Below are 27,866 nucleotides of genomic sequence, written 5' to 3' on the forward strand. Positions count from 1 at the left end.
TCCCAGGTGATCCAAGCATGAAAAGTGGGAATGGCATCCCAAGTCGCTGTGTGTATTTGGAAGAGATGGCAGTAGAGTTGGAAGATCAGGACTGGCTGGATATGAGCAATGTTGAGCAGGTACCATTCTCCGTTCCTAACATGTGCCTTTAGCGAAAATTAGCGTGTAACCAAATGCTGCTCACAGTTCTCTGCGAGTTTGCTTGCCTCTATCTCTTACATTGCTATGGAGTTCCTTTTTTGGAATCTTCTCATTGTCCATCAGCATATGTCCAAATCTGCATATCTTTAAGAACACATTAAAGCTGGACATAGTAGCACATGCCTGTAATTCTAGGAGGCTTAGGCAAGAGACTCACAAGTTCAAGCCCAGCCTATGGAATTTAGCAATTTATCAAGACCTTGTCAAAATAAAAAAATACAAAGGCTGGGCTGTGGATGTGGCTGGATGTGATTGCCTTGAGTTGAATCCACAGCACTGCCAAAAAAAAAAAAAAATTAGCACTTAAAATGCCATCTTATTTACAAAGCTTGCCAGACAGGAGTTGTTACTTCCTGCTATGGGTACCTAGAGTAATCTGTGTATATCTCTAATGGGAATACTATGGTCATTTTCTGACTCATGGGGCTTTTTTATGTACCTGACTTATTTTCTCTATTAGTTTCTTTCTTTCTTTATTTTGTTTTAGGCAGAGTAAAGAGCCTTTGAACTGAGCTGCATCCCCAGTCCCTTTTTAGTTTTCATCTTGAGACAGGGTCTCACCAAGTTACCCAGGGTGGGCTCAAGCTTGTGACCCTCTTGCCTGAGATCACAGGCGAAACCACCAAGTCCAGTTTAAAACAGTGCTGTGTTAGCTTTATGTTACTGTAGCGGCTCACAGTATTGTAGTGGTTTAACTTGTCTCTGATCAGTTGTCCCATTGTTTTGGGCTATGTCAAAGCGCACGGTGGGCACAGGCATGCACATCATGTGCCACAGAGTGACAAAGAGGAGAAAATGACCCAGGTCTCACATCCCCTTCAAGGGCACCCCAGTGACCTGAGTACCTTCTACCAGGCCTCTCCTGACTTCTCTACCATCATGCAGTAGTACCATCCTGGGGACCCAGCCTTTAATTCCTGGCCTTTGGGAGACACTGAAGATCCATTGTACAAGTGCACTGTACCATACAGGTGTTGGATTGACGTTGGTAGGGCAGACGCTTGACAAAGCATAGTTTCACTTTACACATTTAAATTTTTATATTGCCAGGAATGTAATCCTAGCCCTTGGGAGGCTGAGGCAGGAAGATTGCCATAAGTTCAAGGCCACTATGAACTACATATCAGGATACTGTCTCAAAAAAATTATGTAAGTCTGATTGAGAGCAACAGTCACATAAAATAATAAATTTCACATACAAATATAATCACTGATGCTGAGCACTATTCAATATTCCTGTGCTGGGATTTTTAAGACACTTAAATTTTGATTTAGGGTAATTATAAATATACAATTATTGTCTAACACTTTGTGGTGTTTTTGGTTTCGTTTTTGTTTTTTTGAAACAAAGTCTTGCTATGTAGGTTAGGCTGGCTTTAAATTCTGTGTAGCCCAGGATGGCCTCAAATTCACAGTGATCCTCTTGGCTCAGCCTCCCAAGTGCTAGAATTACAGGAAAGTGCCTCTATGTCCAGCTTTGTCTAACATTTTCTGAATATACTGGGTCATTTTTTTTCCCTTCACTCTAAACCAAGCCCATAATTCTTACTATTCCTATATTTTGCTTGGCTTTGCTTATCTTTTCCCTCCTCTTCCCTTTCTTTCTTTCTTTCTTTTTTTTTAAGTGGGGCCTCACTATGTAGTTTAGGCTGACTTTAAACTCACTGTATTGCCCAGGCTGTCCTCAAACTTAGGGTGATCCTCCAGCCTCTGCCCTTTGAGTGCTGGGATTACGGGTGTACACTACCATGCCTAACTCCAAATTACTTTTTACATTTTAATGTCCTAAGATTATATCAGTATTGGTTTAGTGTTTTTTGTGTGTTTTTCTTAATAGGCTATCTTTGCTCGCTTGTTACTTCAAGATCCAGGAAACCATTTGATTAACATGACTTCTTCTACAACATTAAACCTCTCTGCTGATAGAGATGCAGGAGAGAGACACATTTTTTGTTACCTTTACTTCTGCTTCCAAAGAGCCAAGGAGGAGGTAAAGGAATAATCCCCACTGAATACTCTATCGTCTTCTTGGGTATGAGTTTAGCACAGAAGTGAGAGTTGGATCAGTAACTTTAATCAGTTTATCCCCATCATAAGATATCTGGAACTTAATATCAGAAGCACTGTGAGTTTATCCAACCTTATTCTGTTTTCTATGACTTGGAGTTTACCTCTTTTCCTAGTTAACCAGTGCCCTCTATCTGTGTCCAACCCTGTTAGAACCACACCCTCAAAAATAGGTCTGAAAAATTCATTGCCCTTGAAGTGTAAATGTTAAAAACTAGGCTAAACTTGTCATTTCCAAGATTGAGATTTTAGCAGGTAGGTATTTTCTTAAGACAAATAGTTAATCTGTTATAAATTTTCAAGAATACCCGAGAGGTACTTGAAATATTGGACCTAATGTCTATTCTAAACCTTTACTGTGTCTACCCTTATTCCACTATACAGCTGTATTCTTCCTTCTCTTTTTCGTGCTGTTTCCAGATTACCAAAGTCCCAGAGAACCTGCTGCCCTTTGCAGTACAGTGCAGGAACCTCACTGTGTCCAATACCCGAACAGTTCTCCTCACCCCAGAGATCTATGTTGACCAAAACATCCATGAGCAACTGGTAGATTTGATGTTGGAAGCCATCCAAGGAGCTCGTAAGTACATAAGCAAGATTAGTGACCTGTGTTTTATTTAGGAAGTCTCAGAGTCATTATGGTTCTGGTATAAATTAAGGAAGAGAGCTCACACCTTGATACTTGGGATTGAATATCAATGCAAATATCAGAAGATTCACTAGACGTAAAGAGCCTGCAGTAAAAATTCCTGCTGGGTTGGTGGTGTACACCTGTAAAGCCCAGCACTATGGGAGGCTGAGACAGAAAGATCACAACTTTGAGGCCAGCTTGGACAACTCAGCAACTTAGCAAGACCCTGTCTCAAAATTTTAAAAAAGGCTGGGGGCGTAGCTTAGTGGAAAAGCCCTCAGTTCAGTCCCCACAAAGGGGGGGAAAAAACTTCTGATGGCATCCTTTCTCATTTGTTTTCTGTTAGATTTTGAAGATGTAACTGAGTTTCTAGAAGGGGTCATTGAAGCCTTGGTATTGGATGAGGAAGTTCGAACATTTCCTGAAGTTATGATTCCAGTGTTTGATATTTTGTTGGGCCGAATTAAAGATCTGGAGCTCTGCCAGATCCTATTGTATGCATATCTGGATATTCTTCTCTATTTCACTAGGCAAAAGGATATGGCAAAGGTAGGTTTAAAAGGTGGTATATATTTGAGAAGCTGGAGATCTAACAATTTGTGTTTTCTTGTCCTAAGAACACTCTAATGTTACCTTTAGAATAAGAGAAAGATGGATTGTTGATGTACAGGTGTAACTCTTTTGAGGCCCTGTCACTCCATCACCTGTATCTCACCATGCAGAGAAATAAGTAGGCTTTATCTCCTACAGGTTTTTGTAGAATACATCCAGCCCAAAGACCCTAGCAATGGGCAGATGTACCAGAAGACCTTGCTTGGAGTCATTCTGAACATCTCCTGCTTATTAAAGACTCCAGGTGTGGTGGAAAATCATGGCTACTTCCTAAATCCCTCTCGTTCCAGTCCTCAGGAGATCAAAGTACAGGAAGCCAACATCCATCAGGTAGAGCTATTTCCTGGGGTACCCTACCCCCCTGCTCAAGGACTAAATAGAATTTCCTCAGGAACCATCTGCAGATAAGGCTGCTTAAGCTTCTTTGGAAAAGCAAATTGGTCTGGTTGGCTTTTGCCACACTAGTGTAAAGAAACTGCCTTGTATGTAGCCTGCACTAAGAGAGGGAATAAACCTTCCGGGAGAGTGCGAGTGAGCTGCTGCAGCTCTTGCCCCATGCAGGAGCTCTGCCTCTTTCCTCAGCCTTTGCCCTCCTTATCAAGCTATTTCTTTCTTCTTTTTCTTTTCTCATCAAGCTATTTCTTGTCACTTAATTCCTAAAATCTTTTGACTTAACTCCAGCTTAAATCAATTTTTTTCCATTTCCTTTTACCACTTGTACCTTATCTACTTGGACCTTATAGTGTAAGCTGTGGTAGAGGTCTGTCCAACACGAGGCATGTAAATGGTTGGATTAGGGATAATTGAAGTCTCCCATTCACCATTTATTCCTCACAGCTCTGTTGGTAAGCAAGTATTGGCAAATGGTAGCAGTGGCCAAATCCAGTCTGTTTTTGTAAAGTTTTACTAAACATAACCATGTCCATTCATAGTAATTTTTATATCTTTGTTTTATGCTGCAGTGTCCAAACTATGTACTTGCCCCCAGAGACCACAAGGCCAATAAGTTTTATCATGTGGTTTGTAAAAAACAAAAAAAAAAGTTTACCATCCCCCTCTCCCACTATAAAACTAAGTCCTGCTGTCTGTAATTTGGCAGGTGAGTAGAAAATCTCCTGCTGTCTGTAATTTGGCAGGCAAGCAGAAAATCTCTTATTAAGTGCCTGGTAATCTCCTTTTTAAAAGTCAGAACCAGGGGATAAAATACAAAGAGAGTAAGGGAAGACATTTAAGTTACTAAGGTTTAGCAGTAAAATACTATCAGGATTGTGAAACTGGAATGTTCTGTGCTTGTGTTTTCTGGGTAACAGTTCATGGCCCAGTTCCATGAAAAGATCTACCAGATGCTGAAGAACTTGCTCCAGCTTTCTCCAGAAACCAAACACTGTATCTTGTCCTGGCTTGGAAACTGTTTGCATGCAAATGCAGGCCGCACCAAGATTTGGGCGAATCAAATGCCAGAAATCTTCTTCCAGATGTATGCCTCAGATGCCTTCTTTCTGAATCTGGGTGCTGCTCTCCTGAAGCTGTGCCAGCCATTTTGTAAACCTAGATCCTCTCGGCTTCTCACCTTTAATCCCACTTACTGTGCCCTGAAAGAGTTGAATGATGAAGAACGAAAAATTAAAAATGTGCATATGCGAGGTAGGGGAAATTGGGCTTCTCAAAAGTGTGTGCGTGTGCGTGCGTGTGATATCTAAGGCAGTTACCGCCTTACCTCTTTTAAAAAGATGCCTCTGTAAGGCCGGGGATTTAGCTCAGTGGCATAAGCACCTGCCTGGCAAGCATGAGGTTGCAAGTTCAATCCCCAGTACCAAAAAAAAAAAGCCTCTCAGTAAGATGAAGTGGAAGCTGAGCCAACTGGAACATAGCTATAATCTGAGCACTTAGGAGACCAGGGCAAGAAGATCACAGATTGGAGGCCAGCCTGAGCCACGTAGCAAGTTCAAGGCCATCCTAAGCAACATAGCAAGTTTTAGACCAACCTGGGCAACTTTGTGTGTTTGAGCCAAACTTGCTACATGGCAAGATCCTATTTTCAAAAACCAAAATAACAATTTAAAAAAAGGATAAGCTACTTAAAAAAAATTTGTTTTTGGTACCAAAGATCAAACTCAAGACCTTGCACTTGCCAAGCAGGTGCTTATGCCACTGAGCTAAATCCCTGGCCCAATTTAAAGACAATTTAAAAAAAAAATAGATAGATAGATAGATATAGATATAGCTTTTAATATTGTACTTTAGTGAGACTTTGTTTGGATTCAGCTGCCTTGAGTATATATTCATTGATTTGTTATAAAAGTAAATAAGACACAGTTGCCATTCCTCAGAGGTACCAAGAGGAGGTTATCTTAATAGATGATTATAATATAACAGGGCTAAGTTACAGGAGCACAGAGGAGGGAGGGAGTAATCAGTTGTGCAGAAGTTGGAGGTACTTATAGGTGAGTCTTAAAAGATAACTTCAAATTTATCAGGCAAAGGAGCAAGACTGTCTCTTTGTACAAAAGGAATAACAAAAGAAGAGGCACAAAGCTTGGAACAGTTTGGACTGAAGAATAATTTAAAAGTTCAGTGTGCCCAGAGCAAGAGGGCATGAGGAGCAAGGGGTGGGAAATAAAGGAAACGGGCCTGGGAAAAAGAATGTTAGGGCCAGGCTGGAGAAAAGTCGAGCAATTACAGAAAATTGAAAGGAAGAGAAATGACTCATGATACTGTCAGAATGAATCACTTAATTTTAAATATTTCCTTTCAGTTTTGTAATTGTAAAAGTAATGCCTGCCTGGTAAGGCATGGTGACACATACCTATAATCCCAGCATTTGGGAGGCTCAGGCAGTAGGATCACCACAAGTTTGAGCCCAGTCTGGCTACGTCAAGACCACACTGGAGTACGCAGCAAGAGCCTGTCTTTAAAACAAAAGAGTGACACCTGCTCTAAACCTAGGCTTCATATATACCAGGCAGACTCTCTTATCACTGAACAACACAGCCACATCCCCAGCCCTTTTTATTTTGAAACAGGTTCTTGCTCAGTTGGTCTCAGGTTTGCAATCCACCTGCCTCCCAAGTTGCAAGGATTACAGGCAGACACTACCATGCCCAGGTTTAAAAGCAAGTCTAAATACAGAAAAGCACAGAATAGAAATAGGTGGTCCATTGTCTCTTACTTTGAAAAATCTACAGCATTATTGTTCTTTTTAATTTTTCATAATTGATCAAGCCAAAGCATTAAACTATTTCAGTGGATGGCAGGAAGCCAAAAGATGCTCTTAGACAAGAAATTAATGTAGTGAGATTTGTTTTGAGGAGTATGGAAGCTGAACAAATGAAGGAGAGAGAGGTGACCAAGATGGATGTGCATGACAATCCATTTACTGCTCATTTTTTTTCTTTGAGGTTTGGACAAAGAAACCTGTCTGATCCCAGCTGTGCAGGAGCCGAAATTTCCCCAGAACTACAACCTTGTAACAGAGAACCTTGCCCTGACAGAGTACACATTGTACTTAGGATTTCACAGGTAACTCCTTTGATGTCATTGGAAAAGAACTGTTTAGTTGTTTGAAAAGCAGGAGGTTAAATAAGAGTCTTAAGAGATTTGTTCTAAAGGCACCCATTAGAATCTAGTGAGGAAAGAGCATAGTATATATTTATTTGTGTTTACGTAAGTCAGCTTAGCCCAAGTTACTTAATTTTCTTTTTGATTTTCACCTATTAACTTTTAAAATTAAGATAACATTTTTCTGCTCGGTGTGGTGGTGCCTCCAGTCCCAGCACTCAGGCTGAAACAGGAGAACAGCTGCAGTCTACAGGTTCCAGGCCAGTCTCGCTACATAGTTCCAGACCAGCCTGTTATGTAGTAAGACCTTGTTTCAAAACACAAAACCAAAAAATACTTTCTTAAATTTTTCTTTACATTTTACAAATCTTTAAATCACTACTTTCCTATTGCATCTAGGAAAATAGTTGTTTTCATTTTATGTTTCACCTTGTAGTCTAAAGTTTTCATTATTTCTTGGTATCGGGATCAAACTCATGATTTCGTGCTTGCCAGGTAGGCCCTTATGCCGCTGAGCCAAATCCCTGGCTCAGTTTTCATTATTTCTGATGAAAAAAGACCAAGCTCTGCTCTGTAGTATAGAGAAAAATTTGGCAAAAATTAAGAAAATATTGACAAGGAATTCCAGTGAGACCAATACAACCACAGAGGTTCTGTATGTCTAAGATAAAGAAAATGCTAGAATGTGAAAATTTGAGAACTAAAGCATAGAGCTTCCAAAAAAGAGTTTAATTCCAACTAGCCAAACATCATTCTACGATTTTTTTGTTGTTGTTACTTAGCTGAGTACGGCTATAAATAAGGGAGAATAAATAGCAACTCATAGGTTAAGCTTACAGCAAAAGTTACTTGGAATTAGCCATTCTTGAAGCTTGCTCAGGATACTTGAATTAACACAGGGCATTTTTCAAAACTCAGCAAATTACTAGAAAAATGAAAACAAGTTGAGCATGTGTGTAATCTACCTGATGATACAGCCAGCATCAGACAGAGTAATGAATGTCATTTCTTTGCCAGCAGCCAGCCCTAGCATTATCTATAGGACCAACGGAGATTATGTTGAACTGTGTACATAGAATCAATCATCCATAGCTTTAAATTATAGGCCTTCCTTTTAGTCTGGGTGAACTTTTGTTCACTCAAACTGAAGAATTTTACATTTAACAGCAGAGTACTAGAGCTGCAGTTAGGTTGCATCCCAGCTGGTACTAACTATAAAAAGACCAAAGATCAACCTGTATATAACCCCATGCATGCATACTCATTACACTTGTGTCCTGTAAAGCCATACCACTCACTTCTTATACTTTCCTATTTATTTATTTTACATGATAACAGCCCATTCTGCTTCCTCTTAACAAAGCAATGGTGCATTTCAGCTGCAGGCTTAGAACTATTTGTAATTCTCTTCAGTTTTCTTTGAACACTTGGCCTACACTTGTTGCCTGTGTCTTGTCAGTAACTTTCATGAGTGCCTTCTGGGTCACTGAGATTGCAACTCTTTATATCCTCATAAGAGAATTCTAGAGTATATACACAAGGGATTGTTTTTCTGGAACGGGCTTTCCTAGGTTATCCCCATATGAGCCTCCCTAACCCAGTCTCTTCTGCTTTCTTGGGGGCAGGTTGCATGATCAGATGGTAAAAATCAATCAAAATCTGCATCGGCTGCAGGTTGCCTGGCGGGATGCTCAGCAGAGTTCTAGCCCTGCTGCTGACAATCTCCGTGAGCAGTTTGAACGACTGATGACCATCTATCTTTCCACCAAGACTGCCATGACTGAGCCGCAGATGCTACAAAACTGCCTAAATTTGCAGGTGTCCATGGCTGTTCTTCTGGTTCAGCTGGCCATAGGCAATGAGGGCTCACAGCCAGTAGAGCTAACTTTTCCTTTGCCAGATGGCTACAGCTCTTTGGCTTACGTGCCAGGTAAGCAGGCTGTCCCTTGGGAACTTCCTATTTATAGCCAGCTAAGTTTAACTGGGTCACTTTGGAAGTTTAATCTTCCTTAGTTATCAGTAAAGTGCTTTTGGACAAAGAGTTCCAACTTGTAAATACCTGTTAGTCAAAGTATGAAGGAGCTAACAGTGTGTTCCTCGGCCTTGTGCCCCTCCTGCCCTGCACATCAGAAAACCTAAGTGCTGACAGTGTTTTCATAGCTACTAGTTTCTGTCACTAATATTGTTTATTATTCAATTTATAAATTTTTCTAACCTCTCCTTGTGCTTTTTCTAGAAAAAAATCGTCTGTCAGTTAATACAGAAGGGAAATTATGTGTACATAATTGTGAGGGGTCAGTAGGTATTCAAGTCAGGTTAATTTTCTTTTTCTTTTTCTTTTTCTTTTTTTCTCTTTTTCTTGCTAGGTAGCTCAGGCTGGTTTTTAACTCACTGTATAATCCCAGATGGTCTCAAACTTGTGGCAATTCACCTGCCTCAGCCTCCTGAATGCTGGGATTATAGGCATGCACCACCACACCTGGCAGGTTAAATGTACTTGATCACTGTATTGGTCAAATATAGCTGTTAAGAAAGAAACAAGCTGTATTATACATGCACCAATTCCCCAAGATGACTGTAAAGATGCATGTACTAATAAAAGAATAATGTATTGCTATTGAACAAATTACTCCCAAATACAGCACATTAACACAACAAACATGGCCAGGGTGGTGACACATGCCTGTAATCTCAGCAGTCTGGAAGGCTAAGATGGAGGGTCATAAATTTAAGCCCAGTCTCAGAATAAAAAGTTGAAAAGAGAGCTAGTGATGTAGCCCAATATGAAAGCCCCACATTCACTCCCCATTACTGAAGAAAAAAATCTTACACAGTGTCCAGGGTTAGGGGTCCAGGTGCACTCAGCTGCATGGTTCTGACTTAGAAGACCTCACATGGTCGCAGCTGTTGATGAAGGGCACCTGGGCCTGGGGCCTCAACTAGGGCTGAAGGATCCCTGAGTAAACCCAGTCATATGGTCGTTGACAGGCTGCAGCTTTGGCAAGTGGCCTTTCTTCCAGGCCCCATGCATCCTTCTTAGCACTGCTCCTGATATGGCAGGGGCTTCCTCCTGAGCAAGAACCCAACAAGTTGTAAGCTTTTATACCTAAGCTTAGAAATGACACACGTCTTTTCTGCTGTGTACTTCAGGGTGTCTGTCCCAGCCTACAAGAATCTAGGAAGGGCCAGCACAAGGGCAAAGAGACCAGGAGGTGAGGGGTCATTGTAGGACAACCCCAGAGGCCGGCTGCCATAGTCATCAGATGCCAAAACCATGATTAGCTGGGGATATAGCTCAGCGGCACAGGCACTTCCTGTCAAGTGTGAGTCATAAGTTCAATCCCTGGTACCAAAGAAAAAAAACAGACCATGATTAGTGATTCTTTAGACACCTAAAGGGTTTAAATTTACATGATAGCTGAAAGTAGAAATCAGTATACATTATTATGGTTCATATATTTACTTGGATAAATATAAAACTACAAGGCAGATATGGTAATTGCAGCACTGTAGGAGGTTAAGGCAAGAGGACTGCAACTTTGAGCCCAGTGTAGGGAATTTAGCAATTTAATGAGACCCTATCTCAAATAAAAAATTAAAATAGGGCTGGGAATGGAGCTCAGGATGAAGACCCTAACTTCAAGAAGTAAAAATAAACAAAACTTCAAAGACATTACATTTAAGGGAGAGCCTACATTCATTAACTTATCACTATCCCAAGTCTTTTACAATGTTTGCTTTTTTTTTTTTTTTTTTTTTGACCTTCATTAAGTAGCATGAAAGAAAGGTATTTAAATGTGAGGTACCAAGCCGGGCATGGTGGCTCATGCCTATAATCCCAGTATGCAGAGGCTGAGGCAGGAGGATCACTGTTAAATTTGAGGCCAACCTGGGCTACAAAGTAAGGTCAAGCCCAACCTAAACTGCATAGTTAGACCCTGTCTGAAAACCGATCAGTCGATCAGTGGTTAGTACCAATAGATAGGTATTTGACTGACTCCAATGACCATTTTATTTTTCAGAATTTTTTGCAGACAACCTGGGTGATTTTCTCATTTTTCTCCGCCGCTTTGCTGATGACATCTTGGAGACATCAGCAGATTCCCTGGAGCATGTCCTTCACTTTATCACCATTTTCACTGGCAGCATAGAAAGGTGAAGTGCTGAAAAGCTGGTTTCCATCACTGTTTAGAATTGCAAAAGTTCAGAAGACTTCTAAACCAAGAAATAAACAAGCCTGACTCATAAAGGTTGTCTTGGGAAGTTCTGTTAACATTGATGAATCACTTGAGCATCCTACGCATAGCCAAAAATCTCACTGTTGAGAGGCGTCTGAACCTACGTGAGGTGCCTCATGGGATTCCCAGCTAGGAAGCCGTATCAGAGGGAGCCAGGCTCTGCTGCTTTTCTGCTAACTCTGTGGTGACAGCGCTTGCTCTTGCTGCTCTGAGTTGGATTATTAGTAAACTGAATCAAATCTTTCTCATCTTTCTAGCCCTCTTTCCAAAAAAAAAAGTACCGTGGCTTTTAGGATTGCCTCCCTGATTTTTTTGTCGCGTAAGCCTAAAGGAAACAATTCTGTGTACAAAAGTGAATATTTACTGCACGGTAATAAGAATGCCCTACAATTCCTCGAGCCGTATTAATGAAAAGTAGGTAGAAGTCAGCCCTGCAGTGAGCAGAGCAGACCTAGTAAGAGATGTACGCATTTGTGGGTAATGTAAAGTAATTGTGACCTAATCTTTATCCCCAGAAAGCTTGGAAAGGCAGATTTATCTAAAGTGAAAACTGAGAGAATAGTATGCAGTAAACAATGAATTATAAAAAAAAACCAGAATGGCTCAGCATTAAATAAAAACTTGAGTGTTCACCCTTGTACTGGGTAAGCTGTCATTTCAAGTGTTAAATGATGTACCCTGCATCACCTTTGTACTGGTAATCACAGGGGCGGATTGGCTCCTTCGGTAGAAAGAACAGAACCATAAATTGGAGAATTAAGTTTCCCCCTCATCCTGCTTTCTGCTGTCTTTGCAGAATGAAGAATCCACACCTAAGGGCCAAGCTAGCTGAGGTATTGGAAGCAGTGATGCCTCACCTGGATCAGACGCCGAATCCCTTGGTGTCCAGTGTGTTCCACCGGAAACGTGTATTCTGTAACTTTCCATATGCACCTCAGCTTGCAGAAGCCCTAATCAAAGTTTTTGTGGACATTGAGTTTACAGGTAAAGCAGTCATCCAGCCAGGTCCAGGACGGAGAAGCTAGTATCACTGAGTTTCATAGCTTGATCACTTTTTGAATGCCGAAGCCATCATTTATTGAGTATCTACGATGTACCACATTGGTGGTGTTTTGCTTTATTTTGGGTTTGGAGTATTTTGTTTTATTTTGTTTCCAATACTGAAGATTGAACCCAGGCCTTCCCTAGCCCTTTTTTTATTTTTCATTTTGAGACAAGATCTCACTTAAGCTGCTAAATCACCCAGACTGGACTCAAACTTTTAATTCTCCTATCTCAACCTCCCAGAATACTGTGATTATAGGCATACAGCACCATGCCCAGCCTCTGCTTTTAAAAAATATTATATCATTTACTTGTTACCATCTTAAATGTATAACTTTATTATTCCCAATTTATATATTAAGAGGTGAATGTTCAAGAATAAAATGAGCCTTGGTACCGATAAAAATGAAAAAGACAAAAAAAGAGTAAAATGAGGATGGAGGTATAGCTCAGTGGCACAGAGCTTGCCAGCATCCGTGAGGCTCTGGGTTCAATGCCTAGCCCTGCAAAAAAAGATTAGCTGTTTGTCCATGTCATACACCTACTAAGTAGTCGAACCAGCTCTTTCACCAAAAACCCTACATAGTCTTACCAACCACATTATGTTTTTTGATGAAGTCATATTTAGTGAAGTTAGGCTGTTTAATGGAAACCTAGGTCTTTTCTCTGCCTCCAAATATTAGAATAGAGGGTAATGAGATGGCATAGTGATTGATCATATAACTATGGTTAACATAGTGTTAACCATATAACTGAACTTTCTAACATCAGCGGGCAGCATTCCCCTTTTCTTTAGACCCGAGTCTTTGTGTTTGATTAAACAGTATCCCTTCTCAACTACAAGGCAAGATATATTAAGGAGTTGCATAAGACAACTTTAAAGAGGATGTTGACCCTCTAGTGATACATACATTTAACATTTAAAGAGGTATTTACCATTTTATTGGCTGCTCTTTCCATATCTGGTTCCTGATTGTGTTACTTACCTCTAAGTCTTAATTTCCTCATCTGTGAAATGGTCAAAGCAGTGTTTCAGTGAAATAGTACATATAAATCTTCATCCTACTTGAGAAGTTGCACAATATATCACTGCCGTTACCTCATCATGTGACCATATAACCAAAGAGTTGTAATGTGGTGCAATTTTGGTTTTATTTCTGCAGAAGAGAAAGAGGTTGTGTTAAATGGAGGCAGAATGAAAACCTAGGTCTTCTGACTCTAAATCCTATACTCTTTTTTATATGACTCAGCTGTAGGGAAAGAATAAGCCTGTGATTTTTAGGTGCAGGCCTGATTTTTTAAAAAAACAAGAACCAAATGGGTACACAGTTGGGACATAGTCTGTGAAGAACGTGGGGATTACTTAGCGTCCTGCTCTGCACACGCCTGTCCCCGTCTAACACCAGCCCGGAAGCCTGACTCAAGTAGTGCATATTTGCATGTGGAAACACCAGTTTCCCTGGCTTTCCTTGTTTGGTCAATAAGAGGATTAACATCCATCTGGCCCAACTCTATCCAGGCCTTTAGAAACTCCTGGGAAGATTTTGCCAGCAACCTTGATACATTCAGAAAAAATGGCTGGACATAGATAGAAGCTCCCAGTCACTGTCTGGAGACTGTTTGCTGATCTCACTCTTCCCTTACTCCAGGAGACCCCCATCAATTTGAACAGAAGTTTAATTACCGCCGCCCCATGTATCCCATCCTGAGATATATGTGGGGGACAGACTCCTATCGGGAGAGCATTAAGGTAAGAGACTTTTTGGTGAAACGTTACTTCAGAGAAGTCCCAGCACTTGTGATTCAGTACTGAAAGTTTTCTCTTCTTTCAGGATTTGGCTGACTATGCCTCTAAGAATTTAGAAGCTATGAATCCTCCACTTTTTCTCCGCTTTCTTAACCTGCTAATGAACGATGCCATCTTCCTTTTGGATGAAGCCATACAGGTTTAAAACAAAACAAATTTAACTGCTTGTATATAGCAAATTATCATCGGTACATATTTTTGACCTTAGAGCAGTTATTATGCCCCTAATACCAGCCTAAACCAACACTCTGAGTAGTAGTATAAGTGCAAGCTTGCACCACAGAGCTCTCTAGGTTAGTGTTCTGTTACACACCAGAGGTTGCATAAGTCTCACAGGTGAGGATGGGTACTTTGTGAAAATTAAAAAGGTAATGTGAAGGAGGCAAACTGAGGTGAACTGGCAGGCATCATCAGACCAGTGTTAGATAAAAAGATGAAAAGATCTTATTTTTGGTCATTGTCACCTGTTTTCTACACATCATTAATGGCGGTTCACAGAAATGGTGATCTTTAGTCTTCCCTCCTAGAAGATTCTGATTTTTTGCATTGATAACTCAAAAAACCTCTGGTTTTCTGTTTTATGTAAAGACTAAGTCATCATTGTTGTTCGTCTATCTACTGCCCCCTAACCCTAGTTGTATTGTAGAACATGGAACTTACAAAGCATAAAATACAGCTGAGTATCAGTTAGCTCCTGCAGTGTTTTCCTTAAACAAGCTTTATGGAGCTGCTTTTATGTTCCTATAAAAACTTACGAGTGCCTACCGTGTACCATAAAACTTCCTGTGATGGGTTTACGCTAGAGCAGCAAGGGTGCCGAAGCAAAGCAGGCCTCAGAGCAGCCCCTGGGCATTGAGGGGCTCCTCTTGCCGATGGGCAGTGCCCAAGCAACTTGTGCTTAGAGTGTGACAAAGGTTTGGCCTTCTGCCCTGTTAATAATCCTACACTATAGAAAATTTGACCAGGTCCTATTAAAAACAGGCCCTTTTAAACAGGAGCAGTGTGGCATCAGAATGAAACAGGTGGCATTTTTATTAGACTGTTTAATTTCTTTGCTATAATAGTAAGGACAATAAAAGGTAGCAAGTTTTAAATAATTACAATTCACCTTTCAGATGTCTTACACATTTGATGGAGCTTTCAATTTTGGTAGGCAGAGTTTTTTCATCTTTCATTAAGGATTTATTTTTTCACCGTATCTTGGTTTTTGGCCTAGGTTTCATATATTATACCATTATTGCTCTATTTCCTAATATTATACTGTTTCTTGGAGAATTACTTGTGAATCTAACAAGATCGAACTAAATCTGTATGAAGATATAGTTTCTTTCTTTCCAAAAGTTCTGTTTAAGAGTTAGTCCTATGCCGACACAAAAAATTTCACATCTCTGTAATTATCCCTGGTTTTCCAGCTTAGTCAACTGGATCTTAAAACCTCTTAAATGTCATGTTCCTTCAGCTACACTTTTCTGATACATCTCACATATGGTTTCTGCAGTATTTGAGCAAAATAAAAATTCAGCAAATCGAGAAGGACCGAGGTGAATGGGACAATCTGAGCCCTGAAGCCCGCCGAGAGAAAGAGGCTGGCTTACAGATGTTTGGGCAGCTGGCACGATTCCATAACATCATGTCCAATGAAACAATTGGTACCCTCACCTTCCTGACATCAGGTGAGGAAAGAATGCCCCCGATAACCCAACAAATGTAATAAGAAAGATCTGCTGTGCTGGGAGATCAACCCCGCTGAAAGTAAGAATTCAGACCCAGGTAACAATTTCCTCCACATCAAAGAGGCAAGTCAGTCATGAGAGAAGTTTGAAAGACGTTCATGAGAATGTTAGCCATATACATGGTATATACCACCTATGCAGTGTATGTGTGTATATATACACACTTGTGACCCTCTTCCCTCAGTCTCCCGAGTGCTGGGATTACAGGAGTCCATCACCATGCCTGGCTCTTCTAGTGAACATGTAAAAATTTTTAAGGTAAATTTTCAATATCCAAAGTTCTTTCTTGTTCTGTAAGTACTTTTTTCTTTTTTTTTTTTTAAGCATTTTTGTTCTTGTTTTGTGGCTGCTGTATCTTCTTTTGTCCCCATGAGAACATAAATTTTTAAACAAACTTAAAATGTTTTCATCTATCCTCTGTTTCACAGCAGAGGATTTCCTGAAATGTCTGAATAGTTTAGATTCTTTTTAATGGTAAGCCTATAAGTGTAGATTTTATACTTGTAGCACATCTTAGCTGTGAATGCTTAACAGCTTATGGCACACTCCTATAATCCTACAACTCTGGGCCAAGGATTTAGCTCAGCAGCTTAAGTGCCTGCCTGGCAAGCACAAGGTTGTGAGTTTGATACCTGGTACCAAAGAAAAATGAAAATCCTGGGACTCTGGGAGCCTTAGGCAGGAGGGTCAGGGAAGAGGGTCACAAGTTCAGGCCTAGCTTGGTAATATGACTTGATAAAACTTTGTGGAAAAAAAAATTTTTTTTTTTGTACCAAGGATCGAACTCATAACAGCACACTTGCAAGGCAGGAGCTTATGCCACTGTGCTAAATCCCCAGCCCTTGTTAAAAATTTTTAAAAGTTCAGTACAAAGGACAGGGGTTCAATCTCCAGTACTAGAAATTTTTTAAAAAGATACTAAATGGTTCTGCTGTGAATGATATTTATATAATCAATGATATAAACTCTTAAGTTGTTTAGCCAAAAATTTGGGTATATACTGGGGATTTGTATTTGGAGAAGCAGAGTGGGACAGGAAGTAAGAGCTGACTCTTCATCTGTAGTGGAGTCAACAGATAATGGCTGAAATGTCAAAAGACAAGAGCAAGCGTCATCATACTGTCTGGCTTACTAAACTTCACATGTGTTAGTTTATTTATTTTTAATTTTTAGAGTTCATGCCTTATGACCTAGCAGTGCTCACAAATTTGTTGTGAAGAAGTAATACACCTGCAGGGTATAAACAGGAGTCTGTCTTTATCTTTACGAGATACGCTCTAAGAATCCCTGTGGATGTCTGAAACTACTGATAGTACTAAGCCTGTATGTACTGTTTCCTCCCTTATATACATACCTATGATACAATCTAAATTATAAATTAGGCACAGTGCTGGGTGTGGTGGCACTCACTGGTAACCCTAGCACTCAAGGCCGTGGTAGGACAACTGCCACAAGTTCCAGGTCAGCCTGAGCTGTATAGTGAGTTCAAGGCCATTCTCAACTACATAGTCAGGCATGGTGGCGCATGCCTGTGATCCCAGCACTCAGGACGCTGAGACTGGAGGGTTGTTGCAAGTTCCGGACCAGGCTGGGCTACAACGTGAGTTAAAGGCCAGCCTGAAATGCATAGCCAGACCTTGTCTGAAACAAGACAAAAATAAATAAATACTGTTTTTAAAAGGCATAATAAGAGATGAACAATAATAACTTATGTAGATTTTAGCAACTTACCATGTGATTTTTTTTCTTTCCTTATTAAAGACGTTTGCATTTTTTCACTTAAAAGAAGTACTTCTTGACTTCTCTTTGGCGTATGCGAATTGACAGAATCAATACTTTTGCAGTTCAGAGCCATCACTAAATAGAATACAAGCCACCATTGACCACAGCAGTTCATCTCATAACCAGAAACCTACTAATTGACAACGGGCAGGTTCTGTGTGCAGCCTGCACATGTGAACAAAGGGATGACTCAACATGCAAGGGGAAATGAAGCTGGACAGCTCAAGAGCTCATCATGCTATTGAGGACATGATGCAGTTTAAGCCTTAGCAGTTCTTTATTTAGAATTTTCCTTTCAACCAGGTGCAGTGATATGTGCCTATAATTCTACCTACTCAGGAGGATAGAATTTTCCACTCAGTGTTCTCCAACTGTGATTAGCCATGCGTATCTGAAACTGGAAGGAAGTAGTGGATGAGGGGAGATGGCTACACGCATAAAACTCATGAATAAGTAAGGCTTTTATAGTAGGAAAAAGTGAACATGTTCAAAATATACACTAGTAAAGACATGCTACATGACTCATGGTGTAGTCATCAGCTGGAAAGCTATGTGGTCATAAGAAAGGCATCAGTCAGCTTATCCCATGAACTTTCTGTGGTAGTAGAAATGTTCTATAGATCTGGGCTCTCCAGTACTATACATACCCTCCACATGTCATTGATGAAACACTTTTAAGTACGGCTAGTGCAGTGTTCACCAACCTTGCAGAGATTTCAGTGGTAACAAATAGCCTGCTGTGGTACATGTCCCATAGGTTTGCCACCACTAGGCTCGTGCAGCTAAACAACTGAATTCTTAGGATCGCTGTGAATTTGAGCTCAGCCTCGACTCCCTAGTGAGTTCAAGGCCAGCCCAAACTGCTTAGGGACCCTATCTAATTAATTAATATGCCAGGTGCACTCCTGAAATCTTAGCACTCAGAAAGCTGAGGCAGGAGGATAGCCACAAGTTCAAGACCAGTCTGAACTATAAAATGAGACTGTCACCAAAAAAAAAATTTTTTTTTGTCTTTTTCCTTTTTTATTGGTACCAGGAATCGAACTCACGACTGCCTGCTTGCAAGGCAGGCGCTGATGCCGCTGAGCCAAATCCCCAGCCCCTCCCAAAATTTTTTTTTAAAGCACATGTGGTCAGTGGCTACTATGTTGGACAGCACAGAAACTTATACTTACTAAAGTGGTAAGGCATTTATTTATGATACAGCTACTGAAAATAGTTACTGGATATTTACAATATAATAATCATTTTTGTTTTTAAGATGCATGTATATACTACTACCTACCAAACTGTTAACAATGTTTATCTCTGAGCCAGAGTTTTTATTTCTTCCATGCAAGCCAGGGACCTAGCTCACTGGCACAGGAGGTGCCTGCTTGGCAAGCATGAGGTTGTGAGTTTGATCCCTGGTACCAAAAAATAAATAAGTGCAGCTTGGGCCAGGGCCAGGGATTTAGTTCAGTGGCATAAGTGCCTGCCTTGCAAGCACACAGCTAGGAGTTTGATCCCTGGTACCAAAAAAAAGAAAAAAGAAAAATATAAGTGAGTACAGCTTATTTTTTCCATACAATACTGGGAATGGAACCTCAGGCCTGCACTCTGAAGTACATCTCCAGTTCCCTGCCCTTGCCTTTTTTTTTTTTTAAGCAAGGTCTCATTAAATTGCCCAGGTTGGGCTCAAACTTGTAATCCTCCTGCCTCAGCCTCCCAGAGTGCTGGGATTATAGGTATGCAGCCATCATGCCTAGTTGTTGTTTTCTTTTTGTTTCTTTTTTAGTTTTGTTCATCTATGCTTTCTTCAATGAAAAATATATTACTTATGTAATTGAAAAAAAGTAGTCCCAAGAGCTCTAAGTAAACTAGATAAAAATAAAATATTACAGTGGACTGAGTTTTCAGAGACTTTATTTTTTTCTAGAGATCAAATCCCTCTTCGTGCATCCATTCCTAGCTGAGCGCATCATCTCCATGCTGAACTACTTCCTGCAACATCTGGTTGGCCCCAAGATGGGTGCCTTAAAAGTGAAGGACTTCAGTGAATTTGACTTCAAACCCCAGCAGCTTGTATCAGATATCTGTACTATCTACCTGAATCTTGGGTAGGTGACATCAGAACTGGCCAAATCACAGAATAACTGCTTGGCTATTGTGTGGAAACAAAAGAAATAGTCATTTCCAGTTGATTGATGAAGGAATCTTCTGTAGTTCTGAACAGGCAGATTTCGTATAATCTGTGGGCATTCTTCAGGATTTCTAGCATTCTCCTTGACCTGTGCAAAGATAAACTTTACTGCTTATACTGTTGTTTGGGAAAGAAGTAGTCTTTTACAGCCAAGAGGTGGACTCCTTCCTAGATAATCAGAAGTCTTTCTAGATCAAAAGGACACTCATAGCTTATAAATGATGAGAATAATTGTTCTCAGACCCATCTCCTATCTCTCCATTGATCTACTCTCAGGTACTCAGTTTCTTTCTCTTGCTGACCTTCCAGGGATGAGGAGAATTTCTGTGCCACTGTGCCCAAGGATGGACGTTCCTATTCCCCAACTCTCTTTGCACAGACAGTACGAGTCCTGAAAAAAATAAATAAGCCCGGAAATATGATAGTGGCTTTCAGCAACTTGGCAGAGAGAATAAAGGTGAGGGGGAAGAAAATTTGTTCGCTCCCGTGTCCAATTTTTAAAAAATAAATAAATAAGGGCTGGGGATTTAGCTCAGTGGCATAAGCGCCTACCTAGCAAGTGTAAGATGGTAAGTTCAATCCCCAGTACCAAAAAGAAAATCATTGTCAACTTTGCTGTGCTGCTTTTCTGCCATTTCAGGGAGATTAAGAGCACTGCCTTAAGAAACTAAAAACAAATGATTTTTTCCTTGTCAGTCAATAATTGGAACTTCTTTTATTGAACATTACTCTCTTTTTTTGTCTTTTTTGTTTTTATCGGTACCAGGGATCGAACTCACAACCACACACTTGCAAGGCAGACGCTTATGCCACTGAGCTAAATCCCCAGCCTGAACATTACTCTTGTACACGTAACAGCAAGACTAGAATTTGAAGATGTTTCTATCAGAAGCAGTGTACACATCTGGAAGAGCTGTTGTTAGGAGAACTTTTATGCCCACAGTTACCAGTATATTTAAAAGCCTGGAATATTAATACAGAACTTTTTAGAATAAAATTCCAGGATGAGTAGTTTTTAGTCAGTGATTTGTATCGATTTCCTCTGTTCTCTACTTTTGCAGCTGGTAGTTGACATACATTTTAGAGGTTAAACTGGGTACATGCCTATAATCCCCACATTTGGGAGGCTGAGGCCGAAGGATCACCATGAGTTCAAGGCCAACCTGGGCTACAAAAAGCAGTTGAAGACCAACTTGCACTGCCTAGTGAGACCCTGCCTTAAAATAAAAAATAAATAGTGGACCATCTTAGAGGTTAATGCACTATATTGTATTTAGCTAACCCCTTTGGTGGGAGTGTGACAGAGCTCCATTAGAAGTGGTGCAGAAAACTGACATGGGACACATGCTTTTGAATTCTATACTTTGGGAGGCTGAAATAGGAGATTACCAGTTTAAGTCCTTGTCTCAAAATGAAAACTAAACAGGAGTGGGGATGTAGCTCAGTACAAATGTCCTGGCTTCAGTCCCTAGTACTGCCAAAATAAAAGGTGATACAGAAAAATCATAGTACAGAAGTCTAATAGAAAACCTCCTTATTGGTATCAGTCTTCTCGCACTGACTTGTTTGCTTTTTTTTCCTGAGGATTTTGTTTTGGAGACAGGATCTGATTGTGTCACCCACACTGGCCTCAAACTCGTGATCCTCCTGCCTCAGCCTCCCAGGTGCTAGGATTACAGTCATGCACCACTACACCTGACCAGTTTCTTTTTTGTTAGGCTTCATCTTGGCCTAGAGCTTAACAAGATGAATCCCTAGGAACTAGATTTGTATAGGAATCACATGTTGAGGCCACTTTTAAATTTCTATATCTGTTTTTACCAAAACTGAAAAAGTACTTTCATACACAAACTGCATGAATGAATTATGCAAATAATAACCCTCCTGGCCCATCCCCTTTGGAATTACAATAGCTAACAGTACTGTTGCCAAAGAGACACGGGGCCCTGTTTTTCTGCTAATACTTAAACCCATTTCTAGTTGTAACTGCCAGCTGAGCCAATTTGAGATTCAGGATTAGGTGGGATAAAATGCTAAATTTGCTTCTAAAATTTGTTGTTGAAAAAATAACAGCTAAAACTTCTCATGACTGCCAAGAGCTGTTAACAAAGTTAAAGGGAGAATCATTGTACATTCTAGGTTCAGCTGCACAGTGAACTCACTGTAACTGCCAGATGCTGTATTCTCAGTCTCTTGCAGATCTCCAGCAGCAAGAAGAGGAGACCTATGCGGATGCCTGTGATGAGTTCCTGGATCCCATCATGAGCACACTGATGTCTGACCCTGTGGTGCTGCCATCTTCCAGAGTCACTGTGGATAGGTCCACCATTGCCAGACATTTGCTCAGGTACGCCAGTCCCCAAATGAGGGGCATGGTGGTGCACTCCTGCAATCCCAGCACTCAGGAGGCTAAGGCAGGAGGATCCTTGCAGGTTCAAGACCACAAAGTGAGTTCAAGTCCAGCCTGAACTACATAACAAAGCCCTGTCTCAAAAAGACAAAAAATAAAAAGGGCTGGAGATGGAGCTCAGCTTCAGAGGTCTTGGGTTTGATTCCTAGTACTACACAAAAAAAGAGAGAAAAAAAGGAAACAGAAAAATTCTATCAGTATATGTTATAAGATATATTAACATGGTGCTTGCTTCAGCAGCAAATACTGCTAGAATTGGAACGAGATGTTAATGTGAAGTAGAAGCTGACCTGAAATTGTTTGGGGTTCCATTTTCTTTCTCTTTTTTTTTTTTCCTTCCTATGGTATTGGGAATTGAACCTTAGGTCCTGGCTTCTAATACTTAGGTACTGACCCTGTCTCAAAATAAAAAACAACAAAAGACTTGCTCGGTATGAAGGCCCTGGTTCAATCCCCAGTACAAAAAAAGAAAGAAAAATTTATTTACAGTGACTGGACTATATAGGATCTCTGCCTTACAAAAATCTAAAAGCGGGCCGGGGCCTTAGCTCAGTGGCATAAGCACCTGCCTGGCAAGCACCAGGTCATGAGCTCAATCCCCAATACCCCCCCAAAAAAAGAAATCTGATGCCATTTTTTAAGCCACTGAAATCAAATATTTGAACAGCAGTGTTAAGATAAAGTTCTTCAGAGAAAGAGACAAAGTGGCTGGAAAACTCCTGAATCTCTTTGTCATCTCATCCTTCACACACTCAAGTCAGCTTTTGACTGAGTTACAGTGCACTTATCGAGCGTCCTTTGCAGTTGAGGTGAGATGCCTAGGTGTTTCTTTTAAGATTACGGTGATTAGAACCTACAGAAATAACATCCATTCCTTTCTTTGTTGCCAGTGACCAAACAGATCCTTTTAACCGTAGTCCCCTCACCATGGACCAGATCCGGCCAAACACTGAACTGAAAGAAAAAATTCAACGGTGGCTTGCAGAAAGGAAACAACAAAAGGAGCAACTTGAATAAACACTGTGAACTAAACCAACCAAAAGGCAACCCCAAGTGTAGATAAACAATTGTTTGTGGTCTCCCTCTTTCTGGTTCTGTTCCTTTTTTTTTTCCTCCCCTTCACCAAATTAGAGAACTACTATTGCTCAAATTATGATAATTAAGATTCCTAAGAACAGCCTAGGCCATGGTAGTACCACCTGAGGCTGAGGCAGAAGGATCATTGTGAGTTGGCCTACAGAGTGAGTTCAAGGCCAGCCTAAACTGCATAGTGAGACCTTGTCTCAGAAAGACCAAAAAAAAAAGATTTCTAAGAACTTGTCAGTGCTCCCCTGGCTTGTAGGAAATTACACTTTCTTATAGTGTCACCAACTTTAGAAACCACCATGATTTTCAGCTTTTTTCTTTCCCTGCCTTAAATTATATTTTTAAGTCTAGTGTCATAATCTAATGACAGTTGATATCCAGAAAATCTTTTGTCATTCTACGTATTTACGAGTCCTCATATTTTGGACTTAAGTCCCTTGTTACAGTTCTAAAATGTTACGGGATAACCTTTAACATAAAAGCAAATGTGTTCATGTTTGTGTTGATTTTTGAATGATAGGTTGTTTGTTTGTGTGTTTGTTTTAAAGAAAAAAGGAATCTCTTGCCACTTCTGTTGGTAGCTCTTAATTTTGTGTTATAACTTAAAAATATCACAAACACGGGGCTGGGGATTTAGTTCAGTGCATAAGCACCTGCCTTGCAAGCAGGCGGTCGTGAGTTCAATCCCCGGTACCGATAAAAATGAAAAAGACAAAAAATATATATATATATATCACAAACACTTTCTCATGAGGTTGTCACCACCAAAAATGTAGCCCTGCAGTCTTTTCAGGATGATTCGTAATTTTGCGAATTTCATGACAAATTTGCAATCATGACTTGAGTCAGAAAAACTCTGGAGTGAATGAATAAATAGGCAGCTGCTGGACATTTTCTTATGGAAAAAAATCTGTTGCTTTAAGGAGTAGGCCTGAGCAGAAAACTTAAGCAACAATACTACAACACGAGAAATGTCATTTTGGCACTAATATCAGTAGTATATCTCAGTGTGTATTATGTATATACACATATGCACACTCACCATGTGCTTTTTTATATTGGTCTAGTGTAAACTAAGTACCACTTTCTCTCTTCGTAGTAAGAATATAAACTGTGTGGCTATGCTTACAGACTCATTCTAGACAATAAAATTCTGAGACTATAAAATGTAAATAATTAATGTTTGTGACCTGACTTGTAAGAGTTGCTTCTAACTAGCCCTAGGTCATCAATTAACAAAGTAGGAATGTGAGCAAAACTTTATCCACAAGCCACTTTAAATATCCACTTATCCTTAAATAGAGCTCTCCACTAATAGTGCAGTTTAACCTGCTGAATGAGGCACATTCTCCAGTGGACCATCTTTGTATCAGTGTCCATGTAAGCCCAGAGATACCATAAGGGACAGGAAAAGTAATTTAGAAATAAGGGTGAAATAATATATTTTTAAAAATATTCCAACATACATTGCTATAAATGATGTGTTTTAATGTTATCAGCTGGGAAACTTCAAATCTAAGAGGGCTTCCTATCCTGGATATAAAATAGACATCACTTATGGCTGCGCTTATAAATGAAAGATTGAGACACTTGTAAGTGCCAGAATGTAAGAGTGATTCATTGTGCTCCCTGGGCTTTAAAGGATGTGTTGACAGGATTTATTTTCTTAAAATGAGCTTGATTCATATTTGTTCTCCTTTCCCTCTTTGAGAATGAAATGTGTATAAAATAAGCTTCCACCTACTTACACTTATCTTCTGATCCAATCTAACAGTGTCATTCTAAAAAGAAAGTAAAAGACCAGAATTTTGCAGGAGAAAATTGCAAGAAAATGGGCACAAAACCTCAGAAAGCAGCTGCTCCAGCAGCTTTCTAGCTAACAACCTCTATGCTGCCTCTAGCGTCTGTATTGTACTTCTGTGATTAGCCTTCGGATTGTAAGCCTATTGTGGCAGGCATTTTTGTTTTGTTTTTTATAAAGCTCTTTTCCTGAGACTTTTTGTGAATGGCTATGGTAACATACATGCTGCTGAATATCTTTAAATGCATCACAAAGCAAGTGTGAAGCTTAAGGCCACTTTTGGTAAAGAAACCAAGTGTCCTCTGTGCCTTCTTTCTGTGAAATAGTCTAGGAACATTATTAAGACTTTAAAAGAAATCCCATCTCAATACATGGTGCATATATGCATTTAGAAGTATTAGGAGGTATTCTGTCTGGAACTCAGCAGCAACTCTAAATCTCTTTTTTAAGAGTAGACTTTCTGGGGCTGGTGATTTAGGTCAGTGGCATAAGCGCCTGCCTTGTAAGCAGGCAGTCATGAGTTCGATCCCTGGTACCGATAAAAAGGAAAAAGACAAAAAAAAAAAAAAAGAGTAGACTTTCTGACATACCTGGTGTGATGTGATGGCTTTGCTGGAGTATGTTAGGAAAATGAAGACTCTAATCAGCTTACAACTTACAAAGAGGCTAGCAGTAAACAGGGAAATTATTTAAGTGGGTTTTGCCAAACAGTCAAGAGTTTTGTGATTTTTTTTTTTAACTAGTTTTTAGTGAATATATAAAATCCTAGGACCGGGGATAATAGCTCAGTGGCATAAGTGCCTGCCTGGCAAGTTCAATCCCCGGTACCAAAAAACAAAAATCTGAAGGAAGCTTTAGAGGTATTTAAATGGTGCATGTGAAAGTGCCAGTTGCTGTTCAATATCACACTCTACAAAAGCTTCATCACTTGATTTGATGCTGGTTGCTAAGCAGCCATTGAAGGGTATAAATCTACTGGGGGCCTTTAAGGAATTAATGCATATGCTCTAACTGCTAAATAGGAAAAGAACCTAAAAATGAAGAGCAAAACAAGGTTGACCGAAATAAAACTTGATCTACATAATTGTATTTTGAGACATTCCAGGAAGGTTACTTTTTGTCTGACTTGCCTGGGGGTGTTTGTTCAAAACTTGTACTTAATAAATGAACACCTGACTTACAACCGTTGTTATCGCTTTTATTACACATTAAAAGCTAGTAGTTTTAGAAATCTCTGAGGGGCTGGGGATATAGTTCAGTGGGACAGTGCCTGCCTGGCAAGCATAAAGTCCTGAGTTTGATTTCTGGTACCCAAAAAAAAGAAATCTCTCTGAAAACCTAGAGGATTGTGCCAGGGATTTAGCTTAATAGTATACCTCCCTGGCAAGTGCAAGGTTTTCCCCAGTACAAAAAAAAAAAAATAGAGGACTGAGGTTTTTTGGAGGTAGGTAGTATCAAATGTGTGTAACTTGCCTACTTGCCTGACCTGCTTACCAAGTCTCTTGAAGGGGAGTTATCCTCAGTTGAGTCTCAAGCCTACATATTTTTCCTAATTAGCTCCCTTTGACTTCACTTTTCTTTATCTGGCCTAAACTCCAGGCCTTTTATTTTAACCACTTGCTACCATGTTCCCCTTTCTTGCCCATTGTTCTTATATCCCTACCATGCAAAATTTCAGCCTAGATTAATCTAGCCATACCCTCAGCTCCCATAGCAAGCTTCAGACTTGGATAAAAACAAAAATCATTGGAATGATGCAACCACAAACCTGGTCTCTAACACTGCCTTACAATCCTGTGTATGCCCTTAACCTCCGACTATTCCAAACTTTAAACTTTTCTCATGACCCACTTGAGGGAAAGACACCACCATTCCGAGGCTAATTTCTTCCTCTTTCTTGCCTCAAAGCTCCTGGCAATATCCCTTTTCTGTCAATTTCTCTCTGAATTCCACATACCCCTTTTGTTCTCTGACTTGCATTCCTTTAAAACCGTATTTCTTCACATTCATTCTAGCTTCTATCCTAATTTTTCAGGACTGCTCTAGTTAATATATTACTAAATTAACTTTCCTGTCCTTAATTTGCCTACTGTGCAGTATTTAAGGCATTAAATCACTCCGTTGTTGAAATGCTCTTTGCACCTTTGATGTCACTTCTAATTTTTCCATTCTGCCTCACTAACCATCCCATCAGTTTTCCTTCTGCTCAGGGTTCTCCAAAATATATTACTTATAGTTCTGTTTCCATCAAATGTTAGTTCCTCACATCTTCTGTTCCAGTCACACGACAAAGTTTCAGCTTTCTGTAGTATATAGCTGTTCTCTTAGACATCACCTCACGGATCTCTAGATTTTTCCAGATCAGCATCATGCTTTATCTGAACTGATGTTTCCCTCTGTGTCTAAGCTGCAACTTCTTCAGAGCCTAACTCTTCCGCCCCATAGCTACGTGGCCACTTACAGGTCTCGAGGACAATACCCAATACACAGGCTTTTGTTAATTTCCAAAATACCTGGCATATCAGAGGCCCATTGTAAATGTTTTTACATCTGCATCGCTCCCTGTGGCTACGTTATAAAATTATGTGAATTGGATTGAAATACTTAGGATGCAGGGGAGAATGCGATCACAAAAAAATCAGCCTAAGGAAGGAATTGAGGCCGGGCATGGTGCTTGTAATCCCAGCACTCGGAAGGCTGAGGCAAGAGAATTA

At 40.1% G+C, this 27,866-nt stretch overlaps 1 protein-coding gene across 1 annotated transcript in view; it reads left to right on the forward strand.

Moving 5' to 3' along the window:
* The window catches only part of Ube4a (ubiquitination factor E4A), a 36,850-nt gene extending 10,515 nt beyond the window's left edge, over positions 1-26,335 (forward strand). Inside the window, exons 4-20 of the mRNA XM_003472798.5 lie at positions 7-119; positions 2,039-2,191; positions 2,689-2,848; positions 3,246-3,448; positions 3,650-3,841; positions 4,822-5,155; positions 6,910-7,030; positions 8,695-8,999; positions 11,092-11,224; positions 12,104-12,291; positions 14,001-14,101; positions 14,184-14,297; positions 15,657-15,831; positions 19,592-19,772; positions 20,165-20,312; positions 22,045-22,202; positions 23,156-26,335. Of these exons, the coding sequence (XP_003472846.1) occupies positions 7-119; positions 2,039-2,191; positions 2,689-2,848; positions 3,246-3,448; positions 3,650-3,841; positions 4,822-5,155; positions 6,910-7,030; positions 8,695-8,999; positions 11,092-11,224; positions 12,104-12,291; positions 14,001-14,101; positions 14,184-14,297; positions 15,657-15,831; positions 19,592-19,772; positions 20,165-20,312; positions 22,045-22,202; positions 23,156-23,282 (2,906 nt within the window). The 3' untranslated portion in view covers positions 23,283-26,335. The remainder of the gene's footprint in view (positions 1-6; positions 120-2,038; positions 2,192-2,688; positions 2,849-3,245; positions 3,449-3,649; positions 3,842-4,821; positions 5,156-6,909; positions 7,031-8,694; positions 9,000-11,091; positions 11,225-12,103; positions 12,292-14,000; positions 14,102-14,183; positions 14,298-15,656; positions 15,832-19,591; positions 19,773-20,164; positions 20,313-22,044; positions 22,203-23,155) is intronic.
* Positions 26,336-27,866: the final 1,531 nt, after the last annotated feature.

Source organism: Cavia porcellus, unplaced genomic scaffold, assembly GCF_034190915.1.
Source record: "Cavia porcellus strain 051 isolate PalLab524CR breed Dunkin Hartley unplaced genomic scaffold, mCavPor4.1 scaffold_9, whole genome shotgun sequence".
NCBI lineage: Eukaryota > Metazoa > Chordata > Mammalia > Rodentia > Caviidae > Cavia > Cavia porcellus.